Below are 19,386 nucleotides of genomic sequence, written 5' to 3'. Positions count from 1 at the left end.
GCTAACATAGACAATTCTGAAGTAGGCTGCAATTTCTTTTTATTTTAAATAGAAGGCTTTTTCATTTTATCTAGATTTTAAAAACTGTAAATTGATGACAAAAATCCCCAGTGCTCCAAATACCATCAAACTTACTTGACTCATAATGGGTAGAGATTAAAGTGTTGTTTCCTTACAAATATCTCACTTTTAAAGCATACTGTTCACATTGTTCTAGAAGTGGAAATAACTTACTTCTGCTTCAATTTCTGCTTGCCTCTTCTCCAGGAGCTTGGCTACAGCCATGGCCCTGTGCTTACCAGACCTTTTACAGCTCACAGCCCATTCGCAAAGCAGCGTTACCACAGCTTCATCGTTTGGGGCTACCTGCTCAGTGCAAAAACAAAGACAGAAAAACACATCACCCACACAACCAACAGGCTTATTGCTGAGTGTAGAGCTTGCAGCAACCAGTGCTCAAATGGATGAAGACAGAAGCTGGTGTTTGTTCTTTAGGACTGACAGATTTATTTTATTTGTAGTGTTTTCAAATGAAATATAAACAGGAAACCGAAGAGGGAAATCTAAGTTTTCACACTGCTGATACTCAAATCAACATTTTCCTTTATTGTAACATTTCTTCACAAAAGCAAAAAGGGTTATCTGTTTTATGAGCAAAAGAAACAGGAAAAGAATACCACGCAGAGCCTCTCAATCCAACTGATCACACAGAATTTAAGATTTTCCTACATTAATTCTTCCAAACCTCCTTCATCTGTTTCCAAAATATGCATCCAACTGCTACATTAAAAAAAAAGGAAACAAAAAACAAGAAAAAAAAAACAAAATCCCCCTAACCTCTAAAGGTGTACCAGTCAAATAACCAAGGTCACATACTCCCCAAAACTTCAATTTATTTCTGATCTAACACAGACGTTTTTAAAAAACAGCACGTCTTTGGAAAACCACTACTTGCAGAACCACAATATGATACAGTACGCTTTTATCTACTGGGTGTTCATCCAATCTCTGTTTCTACTACCCACCCATATTTTGAGAGTATTCTGTGTGTGTGTGTGCTGTTGAACAGGATCTGCTGAACCTCCTTGTTCCTACCCAAGCTGACTACCATCTCTGAACACTTTAACTTTAGACCAACCTGCAAATTAAGCAGATGTGATTTTTCTTCTTTCCTCAGGCTTAGTGGAAACTACGCTTACAAGTAAACATCAGAAAAGCTAGAGTCAAGCATAGCACCCTCAGAAAGTGAATACTTTTTTCAGAGTGATTAAGAATTACAGACCACAAGCATAAAAGTTACTGCTTCAATGCTATCCCAATTGTTCTCCTCAAAAAATACAAAAAAAAAACCCAATGGTACGATAAGCACATCTGTTTAACAAGGCCAGTGTGTAGGTGCACACACATCACAAACAGAAGTTTCCTGTAAATACACTTCAACAGGCAAGCAGGAGATACTAAATGACATAGGGTGGGAGAAGTGAAGAGAAGAGGGGAAAATGTTTTTCTCTTATCCCAAGAACAATGAGATGGTAGCCTCACCACTCTTGTGATTAGATGCAGTCAGCTAAAAACAGAAGTATGGATACTATATATTTTTGAGGACAATGCAGAATATCCAAAAGACTGACCTTCACACTGACTTTTCTCCCTGTCTGCTAACAAGAGAAACCACACCAATAAAAAAAAAAAAAAAAAACCCACACATTTCTATATCTCAAGCAGGAAACACCAACTTCGAGTTCAGACAAAGCGCATCAGGTTGCCCATTCTCTGAAGCTGCACTCATGCTGCCTCGCATCCTGTGGCATCCCAGGGATGCCAACACTGGACCTCTTTTGCTCTCCTTCTCACAGGGAATGGCATTGCTTACAGAGTGGCCAGGCAGCTTATCTTCTGAAGCAAGGAGCAGGTGATGCCCCTACAATTGAATCTCTTCAAAAAAGTAATGAAGGCCTTGAAGAGGTGAAGCAATGGGGCACTGACACCAAAAGTCAGAGCTCACCATGAAGGGGCAAACAGAGAGAGGGAAATCCTGGCAAGAGACATCTAAAGGAAGACTTACTTCTGAAGTAAGGTACTTCTGAAAGAAAAAATGGCTATAAAAGTGTTCCTACACAGTTTTGTGCTGGCCTAAAGAAAAGGGTTAAGGTTGTTTTGGCAAATGTCAAAACATAGAAGCAGCAAGCCAATTTTCTGACTTTCAATTATTTTCCTCTTGAGAGAAATGAGGGTGCTTTTCCTCCAAGGAATACGCACACCATTCACACATTGCCAGCACGCAGACAGACACCGAGGTATACATATGCATGTGCACATGTATAAATATTTCTTTCAGACATCAACTGAGACACTAAGCGAAGAATATCTGCCTGTTACTCAACTGTCCTCAGAGCTACACTCAGCTATACCGAGCACTGAAGAGCAAACCCACCAAGGCCTGCAGCTTGTGAGCTAACCTCTTCCACTGTGCTGCTCCTGCTGCTCAAGGGAACAGATGTTTAAGCCTTATGACAAATGCAAAACCAGACCAAAAGTAAAACTCCAGTCACCATGCAGAAGAACACACACAAACAGAATTCAAACCAAATTTTATGTGCCTGTATCTTTGGAGTCCTAGTATGTAGCACTTGCAACTTCACGCCTGTGCCACATACCTCTGACTGTTATTCAAGAAACAGATTTGTGCTCAGAGTGCAGTAAACCAATTCCACACACTCAGGAGAAATATTGTATTTATTCGGGCCCGGGTACTCAGTGGACTGCTCCACAAATCAAGCACCTAGGCCTGAATAAACTCAGTATCTTTCCTGAGTGCGCGGAATTGGTTTCCTGCATGCCAAGCACAAATCCACTTTTCAGACATGACCACTACAAACACAAGGCTCGTCAAGGCTCAGCTTTTCTTCATGCCCAAGCCCTCCAGCCTCCAAAGCAGCCACTGCTCTGTGTAGTGAAATGGGAGCACAGTGTCCCAGAAAGTAAGTCTGTGGAAAAGATGCATCAGGGAGAAGTAGGTCATACAAGACAGACCTACCTCAAGGTGGGCTCCCACATCCACCCAAGCCTGTGCATCCTCAGCTCACAAAGCCAGAAGGCCACAAGACTTACCAGATACACTGCCTGTACTTATGGGTTGTAACTAATAGGATACCCCATTTGAACTGCACACACAACGGTCTATGATCAAGGGCTAAGGCTTAGTTACCCAAGCACTTTTTCATGAGGTTTGGGGTTTTTCTTTTAACTAAAGATTGCATAAATTACTTGGTTGCTAGCCCAAAGAAAAAACCCAGGGCAAGCGGGCATTTTTCTGTTAGAGTTGATTGTTACTTAAGTTATTTCAAGAAATGCTGTGAATTCTTTGGAACAGCACTTCCAGGTGTAGCTCTGTATTAAAATTCTCTTAACAGAAGGGATAAATAAAGGACAGATATTTGTGCAACAAGAAAGTAATATGCAATTATCCTGGTCAGGGCTGCAATGAGGCGTAAATAAGTTCACTACAGATTAATTCCTCATTTTTCCTACCTGAATTTCAGGAGGTTTCACAGAATGACTGATATGCACCAAGCAGCTTATTTTCAACAGACAATCTGGGGTTTTTGGGTGGAGGTGGTGTTAAATTTAAATATCTAGAAAGAGACAGCTCTACAGTTCAGAAAAAGCAGACAGTTTGTTCTGTTTCTAAACAAATCCTCTGCTAACACTGTGATATTTATTAGTCCAAAAATGTAAAAACAACTCCCCAATTGTACACCTATAAAAAGCAGAACTGCATTTTCAGAAATGTACAATCCAACATCACCACAAATCAAACACCTAGAAGTGATCATGCATCACAAAAGTCAGTGTTGACTCTGCAGTTTCATGTATATGCAGAACGCAACCTCTTTTTTAATAAACAAAAAACACCATAACAGCTAAAAATTCCAACACCACTACTTAAGCACTTAAAAACAATGAGCTTGGTTCTCAGAAGGTGATATGTGCATCAACTAAAAAGAAAAGTTAGCTGGGTGCAGGTAATTATTTGAACCCTCTAATGCAGACTTTTGTTGAGCAAGTTAGCATCATCAGAGCTGTTCCCATGCCCTGAGCTCTTGGAACACAGGGCCCTGAAGCAGCTGAGAAAAGTTGCAGGGTCTAACTGTCAAATACTCTATTTTGCTTTTGACAGAAAAAAATACATTTGAAAGCTGTATGGAGTCCCTACAGTATAAATAATTACCCCCAAACCCTTACAGTAAGTACATTTCTACAGCAGCATGTGGGCAGTGGAAGACTGTGCTAACTAACCCACCGCTCATCTGTAGAGCCACGAACTGGAAAGTCCAATGCTGGTAACTCCAGTGCTGAGTGCTCGCTGCTTTGCTGAGCACAAACAGGGGTTTGCTGCTCTTGGGAGCTGCGGCAGCTGCAGCCCATGACGCTGGTAATGCGCTTGGGAGAGCTCTAGCTCCCTGCCGCCTACCTGCAAGACTTCCTCCTGACACTGTCTCACCATAACTGTACCTCATGGCTTCCTCCCTTCCAACAACACTGTTTACTTAAACATGCTAAGAATGCAATTAAGGAACACCTCTCAGAATAATCAGGCTCTGGATTTCCCTAATTTGGGATCTCCTATCTGCTGATGGTCTGGCTTGGAAACCACCTTTCAGAGGGGCTCAAATTACAGCCTTGAAAGGTAGCATTAAGGTCACATTTGTACCCTTAAAATTTCTGGGGAAGGAAAACAAAAAGCTCAGTTCACACCTTAGTTAATTACTACCTTTTGAAGGGAATGCAAGGCATAAGGTGCTGGAGCAGAGAACAAGTGTGGGTAGGCAGGAACCGCAACTCCCTCAGGCCAGGGGAAGCTCTCTCACTGACAAGACCGTCCCTTGCAATCCTCAAACCTTCCGTAAGTTCTAATGGAAGAAAGTACACCTCAAAGTGCCATCAAATGGAAGAGATTATCTACATCAGGTAGCACACACGCCCTTCAGGAAAGATTTCAAGTTTAGACAACTTAAAACATTTGCCTTTAGCCATGACCCAAAACCTTCTGAAAGCCACCCAGCCAGACCCTTTCAGAGAAGGCTTCAATTTATAACTGGAGCAGAAGGTGGGGGAAGAAGAAAGGCATTGGTTTGGTTTGCCTTTTTAAAAGCACCACAATTAGTAACACAGGAAAGTTAAATATTACTGTTCCTGGTAGGTTTGGAGACAAGAAGCCAAAAGTGCAATTACACCTCTGCTTTCCATAACTCTGAGCCCTTTTCCCACTAGTCCTTGCTTTTATTATTTAACTACAATTTGCTAAGGAACGAGTTTGACTTTGCACTAGCTAAGGCCACCGTTGAGGTACCTGGACTACAGAAGTTATCTTTTTATGGTGGAGGCAGAAGAGGAGGGCATAATGCCCAGGAGTTCAAATCACTGAGCAAAAGGAAACCTCACTTCCTCTCACCAAAACCTTTCCAGAAAGCAGCAAAGTGCCTGACTCAGTGCCACCAGGGAACACCTGTACCATTTGTCACCACCACTGTCCATGCACACCACAGAGCTGCCACTCAGCCTAGCTGAGACCAGCCTCACCATACTCAGAGCCATCAGCAAGAACGCATGCAGACAGCCAGGTACGCCACCACTCACATCACCATGCCCCAGCACCTTTCAAGGGACAGAGATGAACAGCACCTGGAAAACCATTCCTCCCACCCCAAGACACACTGCTGCTTCCTAGGTAAATAGGGGAGGGGAAAAAAATATAAAAAGCTTGTAGTAAGTGTGCTCTTGTGCCAATCATAGATGCCTGCAGAGGAAATAAATGAGATACTTCATATATACATATCTATACATACACAGATACGTGTGTGTACAGATCTGTATATGTGTATTTATATAGCTAACCCTGTTCCTTTCAAAACAGGAAGATATTGAACAAATGTATTCAATTAAATCATTTAACAAATCTGAGCAGGTGCTTATTGCAAGACAAGTCGGTGCTGCAGGAAGCCATTCTGTCCTTACTCATGACAGTTAACAAAAAAAAACCAAAACAACAAAAAGTCTGATTGCCTCCTAGTATAAGAGTTCAATCTCAAAACACAGAGCTGCTTTATTTCTAGTGTTGTGGAATTTTATCTTAAGAATGTTCCCTTTAAACACTAAGCTTTTTTGTTTTCTTTTTTAAGTCAAACTACCTAAATAAATTTGTAATTGCAATTCCAGTTAGCATTTTCAAATTAATTCCTCAGTGAAATAAAATTAACATTTAAACAAAAATCTCCAGTTCAGCTTTCTAAGAAAAGGGATGACAAGAAAGGGATTTCAGAAGCCATGTTTTTATTAGAAGAGACAAAGAAGGGGTACAATACAGCAGTGTTTATTAGTACAACCCATCTTTCTAAAGAGAATGGGGAGGAAAGAAGACAAGAGCCAGGAACACAAACACTATCAGATTTTTGTGTGGAAAATAAAAAAGTGGCCTGGCTCAGAATCCGAGATCTATGCTCTGCTCACAGAAACAGTTAGGACAGCTCATTCCATCTGAAAATACATCTCCATATCTGTAATAAAAATTGCCCTCAAAAGTTTGGGGTTTTTAAATGAAGAGACACTGGCAGTGCAGACTAAAATATGGAATATGAAGAAACATGTCTGGAGCACAAGAGGATAGTATGCAAGCTCTACATACACACCACAGTGCTAGCAACTGTCCAAGGGCAAACCTTTGTATTGGAGCACAGCTTGCATATTTGCTTAAATTTTGAGACCATTTCAACAAAATATTAAATTTTTGAATATTTATTTGAATAATATAATATTATTCAAAATAATAAATATTTGAAGTTGTCTAATACAAAAAGAAAACCCAAGTCATGTCTTTCTTTCTAAGGGCCAAGCTATTACTTAAGTCAAAGAATAAATTTTTCCCTTCCAGCAAGATTTTTGTACTTTAATTCCCTTAGATACTTAGGTGAGCAGAAAAAGAGGTGTTGGATTTGCTGAAATAATAAAGGGTGAAAATATCCATGCAAACTTCAGATAACTAAGCAATTTGAGCAACTGAAGCCATGCTGACTGCATTATTAAAAATGCTACAAGAACGTTCAGAACATGCTCTGTTTTCTCAGTGCTTGTGGAAACAGACTCTGATTCTGCAGATATATAAATCCAGGTTGAGTTTGCTTATCTTGTCTCTCTTACCCATCCATTATCCCAGTATGCTCAGATTCACCTCCCATATGTAGTAACGAACCATTTCACCGCAGCTTACTAACTGAGAAGGCACAGTTAGCCTTCCTTTCCCACAGGCACAGCAGGGTTGGCTGGGCGTTTTGTTGTTTGTTTAATTTCCAGCAAAGTGATCTCAGAAGGACAAATATTAACTCTCTGCATTTGTAACAAGGTCTATTCATGAGAACCAAATTCAAAACAGGACTTTTTCACTCTAGACTGAAAAACATCTCTTGGCATCATAATTCAGCTGGACTTCAAAGACAATATGAGACGCAAGACCTAACTACAAGTGCAGAGAGATAAACTTTAAAAGCAATCCAAGCGCACAAATTATCTATGAAGTTTTGGGAATCTCCATAACAATTTTAAGAAATTCACTATTGGTCCTTAAAAAAAAAATAATCAAGCTCTCTCTTCTTTCATCCATTTACCACTGCATACTAGCTAGAAAATACTGGTATGATGGTTTTCTTAGCAAGCATCCCTCCCCACTGCTCAGGTGTATTTCAAGTTATATTTAACAAAATTGTTCTTCTATACAGGAGGCAAAGGTAAAAAGTCTCACCAACCATTCAAAAACTAAACAGGTTAAAGGCAGAGCTGGGGGGGGGGGGGGAGGAGGGGGATGGGATGACACATGACAGAACTTTTCTCTATTCCCTTCCTTAATTGCACCTGTGACAGACTATGACAGATAAGACTATGACAGATAATAGAAAATACAGGTAGACTGCAAGTTGAGTGGGTTGAAGCCACAGGTGAACTCAAAGAGCAGTTTGCACAGGCATTTTAATGAGAAAGTTGCTATTACATTCTCTACCTTACTCTTCTGAGGACTGTTTTTGCACAAATTGACTCAGAGGGAGTGATCTTTAAAAGAGGGTGGAGAGGAATCAAAGGTGCTCCAAATCTGCACAAGTGCAACACAATTTTACTCTAATTTAAAACTGTATGGTAGCAATACAAACTGTTCACTGGAATTATTTATTTAAAGATCACTACCACAGCGGTAATCATTTTGTAGTTAAACAGTGATGTTTTGAGGCAAGGAAATGTCAGGGAAATACCTGAGGCTATAAAAAAGGCCAGTAGTTTTCTCTTACAATCTCAAATGAAAGTGCATATACTGCCTTTTGCCATGTCATAGATTTCTATATTTCAAGTCCTCCTACACAGCCAAATCTACTGAGAAAGCCTATATAAAGTCAGCAAAGAAGAGTTCAAAATAAAATGTCTCTTGTATGACTCCCTGTGCACATGGTCTCAATCACAATGTAGCATCATTCTCACCATAGTAATTATGATATTATATTTGCTGTCAAGCCTTCACACCAAAACAATTCAACAGCTGTTATTATTATTTGGAGCTTCATGGATAAAAAGCTGAGCTTCTGACAGATTTAGTAAGTGCTACTTTTTGGGTGGCACAAAGAGCCTGAAGGATGGAAGGCCCATGCCTGTAATGAAACCTACCACACAAGAGCACCCAGGCTGTGACAGAATCATACAGTCTTTTAGGCTGGAAAAGACCTTTAAAATCATCTAGTCCACCCATTAACCCCACACTGCCAAGTCCACCACTAAACCATGTGTGATCCATGATTAAGGCTCGGCTGATGGTATTCCCATGGAATTACACAGGGACCATCACTCCTAAGACACAGGGACAGTCAGTAAAAAACTGCAACACAATTCTTATCTCCTATTTGAAGTCTGCTTAGTAATGCAGCATTTAATAATATAATTGTTGCTCCTCCATGCTATGTCTTCTCCAAGTCAATGGAGTACTGCAGTTTCCTCCCACTTCTGTGGCCTCTCTCAAGGACAAGGATAGAGCACATCCTTGTGCTCAAAATGAGGGGTTTTTTGGGATCTGGTCAAAATGTGGATTTAACATCACGTTTTCTCACACACCTTCAGTGTGCCACCTCTGTCATGTGCAATATGGTGCTCAAAATCTGAGGTCAGTGCCTGACACCCATCTGCCCTGTTTGTCCTACTCACTCAACCTATGGACGCAGCTCAGCCCCTCACTCCAGATTTTCCTTCATTTGGCACTCTCATGTTCCATCACCAACGTCATCAGATCCTGGCCTTCAATATCACTCCTCTGCATCTCCCTGTGGGATGAAGAGCAGCTCTGCCCCCTGCAGGGCCCAGGATATCGGGACTTTCGGCAAACCTCCTACACCCACCTACCCTCCCTAATTTCAGTCCCCTCCACCAAGTCTTACTTTTGCTCTGACACTTGGAAGTCACAAGTTATATATTAAAACAATTCTGAAGAAATCAATAGTGTGTACAAAAGCAGTATCCTGAGCACATTTTTCTGTTTTGTCTCTCTCATAACCTAAGTACTTTGTATCATGAGCCAGCTTCCATCCATGCCAGCACATGTCCAGTGCTTTGAAGCACTGCTTGCATTGCTATCATTAGCAGCCTTCACAACAGCATTCTGCTATCCAGCAGGAAAAATGGACAGGAAGTAGGTACCAATCATGTTGCAGTCAGGCTAGATCAAAAGAGGGGTTGTAGATAGCTGTCCTTCAAAGCACATTTTCCTTTAAATAACTACATTAGTAGGCAGACATACAGATAATGGACATCTTATTTACAAACCGTAAGTCCTTATAGGCTTACACAAGTTTCCAGTTGAAAACGACGTACACAACCTCATAGATTATGGCCTTTTCTGCCAAGGAAAAAAGCAACCCAAGTTTATTAAGGAGGAATAAAACAGATACAGCATTGACTGCGGCGGCAGCGGCCGAGCCTTTGTGCAGTGGGCTCAGGGAGGTGCCGACATCCAGTGGCCGCCTGGCGGCTCCGCAGCCCTCCTCCAAGACGCTCGGCTGGGCTTTGTCCACCCTAGGCGGTCATGCCAGCCTGCTCGGATGTAAGCAGCTGAGCAGTAACACTGGTCACTCGAATGGAGCTTTGGAAGTTCAAATGTCAAAATGCACAAGTATCATCAGCAAGGCATCCAGCATCCCAACACAACCTCTTGTCCAGCTACCAAAAGCTGAGTTTGAGCCAAGAAACAGCTGCCTTGAAAACTCCAGAGGTAGTTAAGAAGCTGCAGATCATTTGAAAGTTTAATTTCATATCAGCTCCAGACCCAGTTTTCAGACCTAGAAACTTTCACAGTTAAGTTTTCTTCTGTTACAAAGAACTCAGCATCTTCTTTGCTTCTGCTCTCCTCACAGTCTTGTGTGACTGCTGTGCACACATAGGCACATCGTCACTTATGTATAAGAATACACTTATGTATAAGAATACTTTATTCCTACTCAGCATTCTTCACCTCAGAGTAAAATGTATAGGAGACAGGTAGCCCTGCAAATTAATTAGACAAAACTCCCTATATGTTTGGTACCCAGAAGTGAAGAGCACATCTTTCAGAGAGCTGTTTAAGGGTTAAAACAGGCATGCTTTCAAAGCAACCCTCAAGTCATGAAGTATCATAAGCCAAAGGCACTAATAGCAGACAACCTACAATAAGAACAGACCAATTCTTTCAGAAGTCTCCTTCCCAACACTGCCTTTTAAGATAAAAAAAAAAAAAAAAGAACAACAAAAAAAAAAACCCAGGCCTGTTTGTTAATACAATTGTAGCTGGAAGTTAGAAAAAACTTTCAGGAATACAGACAGGGTGAAAGGCAAAAAAAGAAACAAATACAGCTGCAGAAGGAGACCAGCACAGACCCATATCATCTGACTCCAAAAGTGAATGAAAACAAAAGTCAGCCCTTGAGTAATAAAGCATATTACAACCTATCCATTTTAAAAATATAAAAAACCTTGCACGTTGAACTCTTGATTTCATCTAAGCACTAGGGTTAAGAACTTTCAGCAACTTCATCTGCCTGCTGTAACAGCTCTCCTTCCTTTATTTCTCTCTCAGTACCATAATAGTGTATTTTAAATACAACAACTCTGGCAAGCTTTGCACTCCTGCCTATTGCTTCTCAGCTTCACACAGACAGGTTGGCAGGTATACCTCTCTGGATATACTGTTATCTCTAACATTATATTCTGCTGGTTTATTGCAAAGTTACTCAAATGCTAATTGACAATTATTATAAGGTATTTCTGGGCAATAGGGGGTCTTGTGCTATGGCCACTGATTGCTGAGAACAGTCATGAACAAACCCAGATGTACTCAAAAACAAGACATTCTGCATAACATTCTTTAAACCATTAACATGAGCAGCTCTGACAGATTCACTAATATTTCCCACTTTAAAATTTTACTTCAACAATGTATTATCAAAGCTGGTTATTTCTTCTTTTCACCAAACACTTTCCAAGGCATTTCTATGTACTGATATACATAGATCCAATGACATTATTATCTGCGCTACAGATGTAGGGTGGGAAATGTAAAATGTTAAAGATTTCTGCCAAAGCTTTTCATGAACTCTGAAAATGGTTCTGTGAGCACAGATAAATGTCAATACCAATATCACATTAAAATATAAAAAACATAAAAGTATGTATTTTTAGAATACTTTTTATACATAATAACCTATTAAGTTATTACTTTCTGCATAGATAAAAAAGTTGTTATCAAACAATAATCTGGAATTCTACTTGGCAGCACTCAAAAAACAAAACACAAAACCCTGATAGATCACTTCTCCTACATGAGGTTTACAGTATGTAGAACTGAAGAATTCAATTCAACAGCAAAGAGCTGTTGTCTTCTAATAGAACAAATGTCAAGTAGTTAAAAAAAATACACAAAGGAGACACAAAGCTTTTGTATCAAATATACACATATACACAATTCTCAGAAGTAAAAATAAAATCCATTGTCTACAGATTATGAAGCGAGAGGAGAATGGAGCCATTACCTCTTGGTTATCTTTATTCTGATTTGCCCAGAAAATCTTATTATAAAGTGTCTCCATTGAATTGCTGGAATCAGATCTGTCAAAACAATGTCGATCCAACACTTCTAAGGTGTTCAGAACACGGCTAATGGTCACCCCTAGAGGTGGAAGTTAGAGAGAAGAGAGGGTTAAGGTAAAATATTTTACACAGGAAGACTGCATTACATCCATCTCTCAAATCTATTGCTAGCATTAATTCTGGTGCAACAGGATTACATTCAAAGAAGAACAGATATAAACCATAAAGTTCCAACATTTGAGTTCTCTTACCTGCAGCTGATTCTTGGCACTTGTCAAAAGACCACCGCACCTCCACAGCACGACCTCTTTGTTTTATCTGCTGTTCTACTTCATATATCTTTGCCCGAACCTGTAAAAAAAAAAAACAAAAAAAAACCAAAAAAACAAAAGCTGCTAATTAGCTAGTGGTTGGAAGTCTCTATTTTCATTTTAAGCTTATGACAGCTTTCTCGGCAGAAGCAAGGTACCCTATGGTGTTCCATAACACTCCCTACATTTGGCAACAACAACCTGAAGTACATTCTGTTCAAATGTTTTTTCAACATGTTACGGATCTCCTTGTACAATAAAACATTTTTTCCCAATACTGAACCGACAAAAGTTAACTTTCAGCATGTGTGAAAAGTGCCACCTCACAATAGGGTACACCAAGCTTTCTCTTATTTGCCATTTTAGATCTCAAAGTAATTTCAGTTTAATAACAGAAAACATCTGAACATAAATAAAATACCTGATATTTTTACAAAATTGCTACCTGAATGAAGTACAAAGTAAGGTCATCAAAAACTAGAACAACACTAGTCTTGAAACTATACCTACAGAAATATCTAAATGTGGCTGTAGTCAGTGACAAATCATTATCTGAGATAGAAAACAGATCTTAATGATCCAATAATGAAAAAAGCTTACCTGCTGATTAAATGCTGAATTTCCACCTGGCATAGGCAAACTAGATGGAGCAACATGAAGTAAATCCAGAGGTGAACCTGGATTAACACTCTTATTTTCATTTGTGGAATAATTCCACACCAAGGCACTTGGACAACAAAGCGTTACAGTCTGCAAGCAACAGTACAAAACAGAAGTAATTTATTTTTCTGAACATGTGTGATAAACAATACCAACAATAAGAGAGTCCATGAGACTAGAATCACCTTCAGTCTAACTACTACAGTGAAAGAAACAAAAAGGCCTATGAACAATTACACTGCAACATCCGTTTGAGGAAACTCAACTACTACATTCTTCTTATTATTTAAAAAAATATTTAAATATTCAATTCCCTTTTGTATTGCTTTCACAATGCCAAAGAACATCACCAAAGGTTAATTTCAGTCAGATCCTTTCTGTGAAACATGAAGGGCTTTAGAAAAAAAGTAATTTTGGTGTTCAGCTTAGAGAAAGAAGCAGAGAGAGATGCAAATATTCTCCCACTTTCTTTCCTCAGAGAGCACTGATGGAGCCTTCCCCACATACCATCCAGCCTGCCTCCAGTCTCTGGACTTTTGATGACTGTCAGAAAGCAGCTGCCCTCAGAGAGGGAGCTGCATACCAAGAAGAAGTACTCTTTTCCTGTGGGGTGGTAGAGCACTGAAAGAGGTTGCCCAGAATGGTGGTAGTGATGTTAAAAATCCAGCTAGACATGGTCCTGGGGAACCTGCTCTAGGTGACCCTGCCTGGGGAGGGCAGGGTGGACAACATCATCTGAAGAAGTCCCTGCTGACCTCACCCATTTGTGATTTTGTGATGCCATGAACATCAGCGCACTCCCAGTGCCACCTCCAGCAACCCCCAGAGAAAGATAGCTGACCAAACAGCAGGAGGGTTGGAGGAAGCCTCATCAGGTTAGCACAGGGAAGGTAAACAACTGCAGCTCTTCATACAAGTCCTTTTTTTAGAAAATAATTACTCTCTCGACAATTCTGCTATTGCCAAGCAACAAGCACAAGTGAACAGTCTCTTCTGTTACACAGTTTAAAAAACTGTGGAAGTTGATAAGGCAATATAAACTGCTCATAATTCTAACAAAACCAAAACTAAGCAGCCTACAGTGGCACCAAGCATCAGTGACAGGCTGAAAGAAGCAAGGAAATCCTCGAAGGTTAGAGCTTGCAGGAGTTAGGTGATGCTGTCTTCTGTCCAGCCACACTCAGCAGGCAGATGGGGTCACTTATGACCCACACTGAACATGGGTTCACTTGTGATGAGAAAACAATGAGATGTGCAGACCATTACTGCAACCAGAAACTTTCCACCACAGAGCAAAGGCTAGGCCATTCCTGGCAGCAGTTGCTCCTTCCCACAGCAAAGGTGTAACAGGCAATACAAGCTTCTCCAGGTGGCTCCACTGTCACACCTCAGCCAGTGTGTAGAATCCACCCTCCCACTCCCCTCAGACTCACTCAGTTCTCACCCTTTAATGGACAGAGATACATTCAAGCCATAACTAGCACAACTTGTTACACCCAAAACCCACTGCTTTCCAATAAACTGAATGGTTGTAGCCTTGAAACAAGAAAACAAAGAGCCTTGAAAACAAAGAGCAACAGGACATTGGCCTACCTGCAGCATACAACTAAGTCCATATACCAGTGGACGGTGTTGAGGGCAGGAGACGAAATCTGAGCAGGCCAGCTGTACCGGGCTCACCATGGGACCAGGGGCAGTCGGACTTGGGGCTGCCAGAGGAGGGTTACTTGGTCCAATAATCATATGAGGAGAGTGTGCAGCTACAAGGTTAGGACCATCACTTAGCAATAAAGATAGGCGTCTGGCACAAAAATAAGCAAGGCGACGGGATAGGTAAGCTGACTGAACAAACTCTTCTGAATACTGAAATTTAGAAAAAATGCATAGTTCACTACACAGTCTACTCCAGGTATACATATTCTTCAACAATCTAACATTGGACATGAATAAACTGGAAGGGACCACCTCCAATATCTAAGAGTCCAGAATTTAAAAAAAGAGAAGAGCAGCTCAAATGCAAATCTGCACTTCTGCCTCTTAAAATTTTCATCTGCCCTCCAGGACCAGTTACAGTAACAGATTCCGGATAGCTAATCAAGTTAAAGATCATAAAGCGTGAACCTTTTAAAGGTGTTTGTAAGTTCCAAACATGCACCATGCAATGTATTTCCATACACATCCTAAGTAAAAATGTTCATCTAAATTTTACCACCACAAATATAAAAATTATTACACATGTACAAATCATACTTGTATTAATTTTGGCTTTAAAGCATGCAGGTACCTGCAACATCAGCGGCAACAACAGCTTAAGAAGTTCATCATCAGTGGGTCTGATTTTTTCCAAAACATCCAGTATCCATGTCAAATACTCATGTCTCTCAAGCATTCCTTCCTTAAAGGATTTAAAATACCACATCACGTATCAACTAGGAGCACTAAACAAGCAGGTGTGTAATCAAAAGTTTTATTTCATTCCTGGGTTAGCTCTCATTGCCCATGCCAGCACAGAGCCAAAACCCTTAACCACCACCACACATGCAGGAACAAGCCATCCTCATGGCAGTCCTATGGATAAGGAAGCAATTGCGTACATCAATGATCTCTGTAGTTCAAATTTAGCAGGCTGCCTGACATACTGCTGACAGCCAGACTCCCTTCCAGCAATCCTTCTGCCATTTCCATCCTTGAGTAGAAACAACCAGAGAGTTATTCTGGCCTGGAACAATGTGGGACCAAGCAGCCAGGCCACCATTCTGACACTCATAGCTTGATGTTCCACAGTGGCCTCAGCCTGATCCACAGTCATTAAAAACACCCTTAAAAGATGGAATTATGTAGAAGAGAGAGTAATTTGAGTACATTGCTGCAATAGCAATCAAGCACACTAAGCAAATCAAAGCTTTTTCAGATAGCAAATCATTACAATGAATTAGCATTTACAATTTATGCAAGTCTTATGACAAAAGGTATCATTAAGCTCTAAAATTGAACTTTCCAAGAATGGTAACCTAAAAAAATAAAATTAAAAAAAAAATAAAAAAAATCATGCACTTCTTAAAAGCATTACCTGAAACATATAAAATGACAATTTTTCATTATATTCCCACTGCTTCAGCACTTGTTCCATCTCTTGAGGCATCACTACAGAGCTGTTGCCTTGGCTGGAAGTCACATGACAGAACTCCGCAACCTTTGCCAGTTGCTCTCGAAGGTATTTGGTTATAATTTGAGTCCATTCTATAAAAGAAGTTTACAATTAAGACACTTCAGGTGACAAAAGGTTTCCTTCACAATGAGAATTGAAACAAACTTACATTGCCCTCATCACCAAAAATATTCCTTCAAAATATTAATCCTCAGCTGTGTAATGCAGCACCTATTGTGAATTAATGGGCTTCTTACATGCCTCCCCTGTACATTGGTCTCAAAACCCTGTCAAGTGTGCAAGCAGCATGCCATCTTAGCATGACATAAAAAGCACTGACACAAGGTGTGCCTTTAGGGAATCACCTGTCTCTTTCATCAGATTTCAGCACTCAGCCACAAAACAGGCTTCAAATAGATAAAATAAATACACTTCATTACTTCCTTCCATCTGGACCTTTACTCCCCTCTTCCTTCCTCCTCCAAATACAGGCAATATAGAACTCAACAAGACTGCACAAGCAAAGGGATATAAAACTGTTCTTTCTGTAACCACCCTGAAACAGACAACTCCGGATTTTTACTCTGATTAAGAACACAAAAGCTCAGGAGCAGTTTATCAGGTCAGAGCAACCAGCACAGCGCAGAGGTCTGCAAGTAAGAATGATTATCTTTCCTTTGCCCTAGATAAGCCAGTAGGTGCTGCTCAGCAAATACACAAACCCACTAAAAATTATCAGGTTTTATCTCTGCTTCAGCAGTGATCCTGTATTTAGCGTAGACTGGAGAAATTAGTGAACAAAAGTACATAAAGCTCTGGGAAAATAGAAATTATTAGGAAGGTATCCCCTTAACAGTAACTGGAACAACCAAGGATATTTGTTGGTATCTCAGAGACAAACATTTGACAGAGCTGTATTTAATAAGCGTGCAGTTTATTTTGGAAGAGCATACTCTTATGAATATATAATGCAGTTGCTTTGACAACGCAAGCCTGTTTATTGTCAGAGTTACAGGAACTAGCACTCTCACACACAACTATTTACACTGTTTACTACTCACCTCAGACATCAGCTAGTGCATTTATTCTTTTTTCCCTTTGCATTTGTGATTGGCAGTTCTGGCATTTCTGTCAACATACACAGACTATAAGTTGAATGTTTTTCTATCCAAATCCACTGTAACTTCTGTGTGAAGCTAGCGGGCTTTAGTGTTTTCATAGAATATTTTGTCTATGTTTACTTCAAACATTTGCTCACTTTTGGAAAAAAAATTCCAAATCCACTACCTCAAAATTATTTCACATGACAGCAATGAAAGAATGATTTTCCCAAAGCAACTACCAGTATCTCTGTGCTACTGAGTCAGAAACAATACAACTGCTTTTTTGTTACCTGAGGCACAGATACAAAACATTTTGGGAACTGTCAAAAGCTTCCCAGCAACACACAGCAAACTACTCCCCAAACAGCTCTCAGCAACCTTTGCAAAGCAGGAGATATGGACAGGGGACATAATCTCCAGTAACCTGTCTCAGAACACTTGCTGATAAAAGTCAGGCACCTTAGCCCACAGACACTCTTACTCTCTTTGTTAACCCTCACTGTACAGTAGAGTGTGCATGGCACCAGCCTGGAGCAGGAAGACTTGCCTATACCCAACACATGCAACCGCACTGCACCTTCCCAAAAGGCATAAACTCCTTTTATTTTACAGAGCTACTAATACCAGCCAGAGCAAACTAGGTCTAGATCAATTTATCACAACAGAGTGCACAACCCTAGCTTTCCTCACCTCCTCCTCACTACCCTTTCTCCCCACACCCAAGAAAGAGGGTGTTTAACGACAGCCTTATGAGTACATGTCCCATGCAAAGAACAGCCCTGGTCTTGGCACACAGCATCACCATTTCACTCCCCTAAAAGAGCCACAAGTGCTCTTATAACTAGCAGAGCTATTTATGACAGATTGGGAAAGCATCAGCCCACTCTCACTGACTAACTCTGAGTCTCCTGCTAGCATCTACTCCAGAAAGTGCTTACGTCATTCAAGAGGAAAGACAAACTGAGAGGTTGGAGAGAGGGGCTTTTTCAGCATCCCTTGATGTAAAGGACAGAAGGGGAATTTGAGAGAAGGAAAGAGCAAGCCACCCAGCCCCTCTCAGCAGCACCAAAATAGCTCAAAGGAGCCTGAATCCATCTGTGTCAGAATAAGGAGTAGGGAATTGTGCTGGTATCCTGTCAAAATAACACTGACCTCACCTCAGAGAACCTAACCCAGCACAGCAGCCTCCCAGAGCTCATCCACCAATGGAGGAACCAGCCTGACATGATACCTGGACACATGTCTCTCTTCTTTCTTGCCACCCCCATATGTGGAATCCCCCTTGCCCTCTGTTTCTAAAACTCAGACTGATTTTTTAAAATACTTTTAAACTATCACCAAAGGACAAACATAGTATGTTTGCCAGAAAACAGAAGACATATTTTTGTGGATCTGACTAGGTACTCATAGTGAAAATGAGTCCTATGAGTCTAAAACATAAAAGAAAAAAAAATCAACAAACACCACAAACACAAACACCACAAAGCAAAGTTTGAAAGAAACAACATAACAACTTGGCAGGAAGAAGCAGACATTTCTCACAGCAGTATAGAGATGCTGCTAAGCAGCAGTGAAATCATCTAGCACAGTTATTTCAATGACAAAGAAGGAAAAGGTTCATTCCAGACAGTAAAAGAGCTGTAATACCATGTGTAAATTGTGACAGTAAAACTCCAACTATGATGATAAAGTTGCTTGGCCCACTGGCTTAGTGCCAGACTGTGTCACTAAAGGTCAGTACTTCAAATACATACATTGCCACCTATGTTTTAATAAATAAGCTTTGAAATTCACACTTCATTCCAGGTTCTTTACATTAGCAGTTCTGTCCATTTCCTGGTAACATTTATCCCAGCACTCCTGCAATCCCCACAGAGACTAGTCTCAGTGGTGAAGATGCAGCACAGTCATCTCTCAGATGCTGCCCCTGGAGATTCAAGGTGGAATCAGCTGGGAGAAGCAGCCAAGAGAGCAGTACTTATGCTGCATGGCTCTTTGTACTTTCTGACATACATTTCTA

At 40.5% G+C, this 19,386-nt stretch overlaps 1 protein-coding gene across 1 annotated transcript in view; it reads right to left on the bottom strand.

Annotated features, from left to right (window-relative positions):
• The window catches only part of MED12L (mediator complex subunit 12L), a 37,063-nt gene that overhangs the window by 6,397 nt on the left and 11,280 nt on the right, over nucleotides 1-19,386 (bottom strand). Inside the window, exons 5-11 of the mRNA XM_034063782.1 lie at nucleotides 16,186-16,355; nucleotides 15,400-15,510; nucleotides 14,709-14,978; nucleotides 13,056-13,205; nucleotides 12,396-12,495; nucleotides 12,087-12,223; nucleotides 235-366 (exon numbers count right to left, since the gene is read on the bottom strand). Coding sequence (XP_033919673.1) covers nucleotides 235-366; nucleotides 12,087-12,223; nucleotides 12,396-12,495; nucleotides 13,056-13,205; nucleotides 14,709-14,978; nucleotides 15,400-15,510; nucleotides 16,186-16,355 — 1,070 coding nt within the window. The remainder of the gene's footprint in view (nucleotides 1-234; nucleotides 367-12,086; nucleotides 12,224-12,395; nucleotides 12,496-13,055; nucleotides 13,206-14,708; nucleotides 14,979-15,399; nucleotides 15,511-16,185; nucleotides 16,356-19,386) is intronic.

This window comes from Melopsittacus undulatus, chromosome 6 (assembly GCF_012275295.1).
Source record: "Melopsittacus undulatus isolate bMelUnd1 chromosome 6, bMelUnd1.mat.Z, whole genome shotgun sequence".
NCBI lineage: Eukaryota > Metazoa > Chordata > Aves > Psittaciformes > Psittaculidae > Melopsittacus > Melopsittacus undulatus.
Note: the sequence above shows the minus strand (reverse complement) of the source record. Positions and strands in the feature narration are given on the sequence as shown.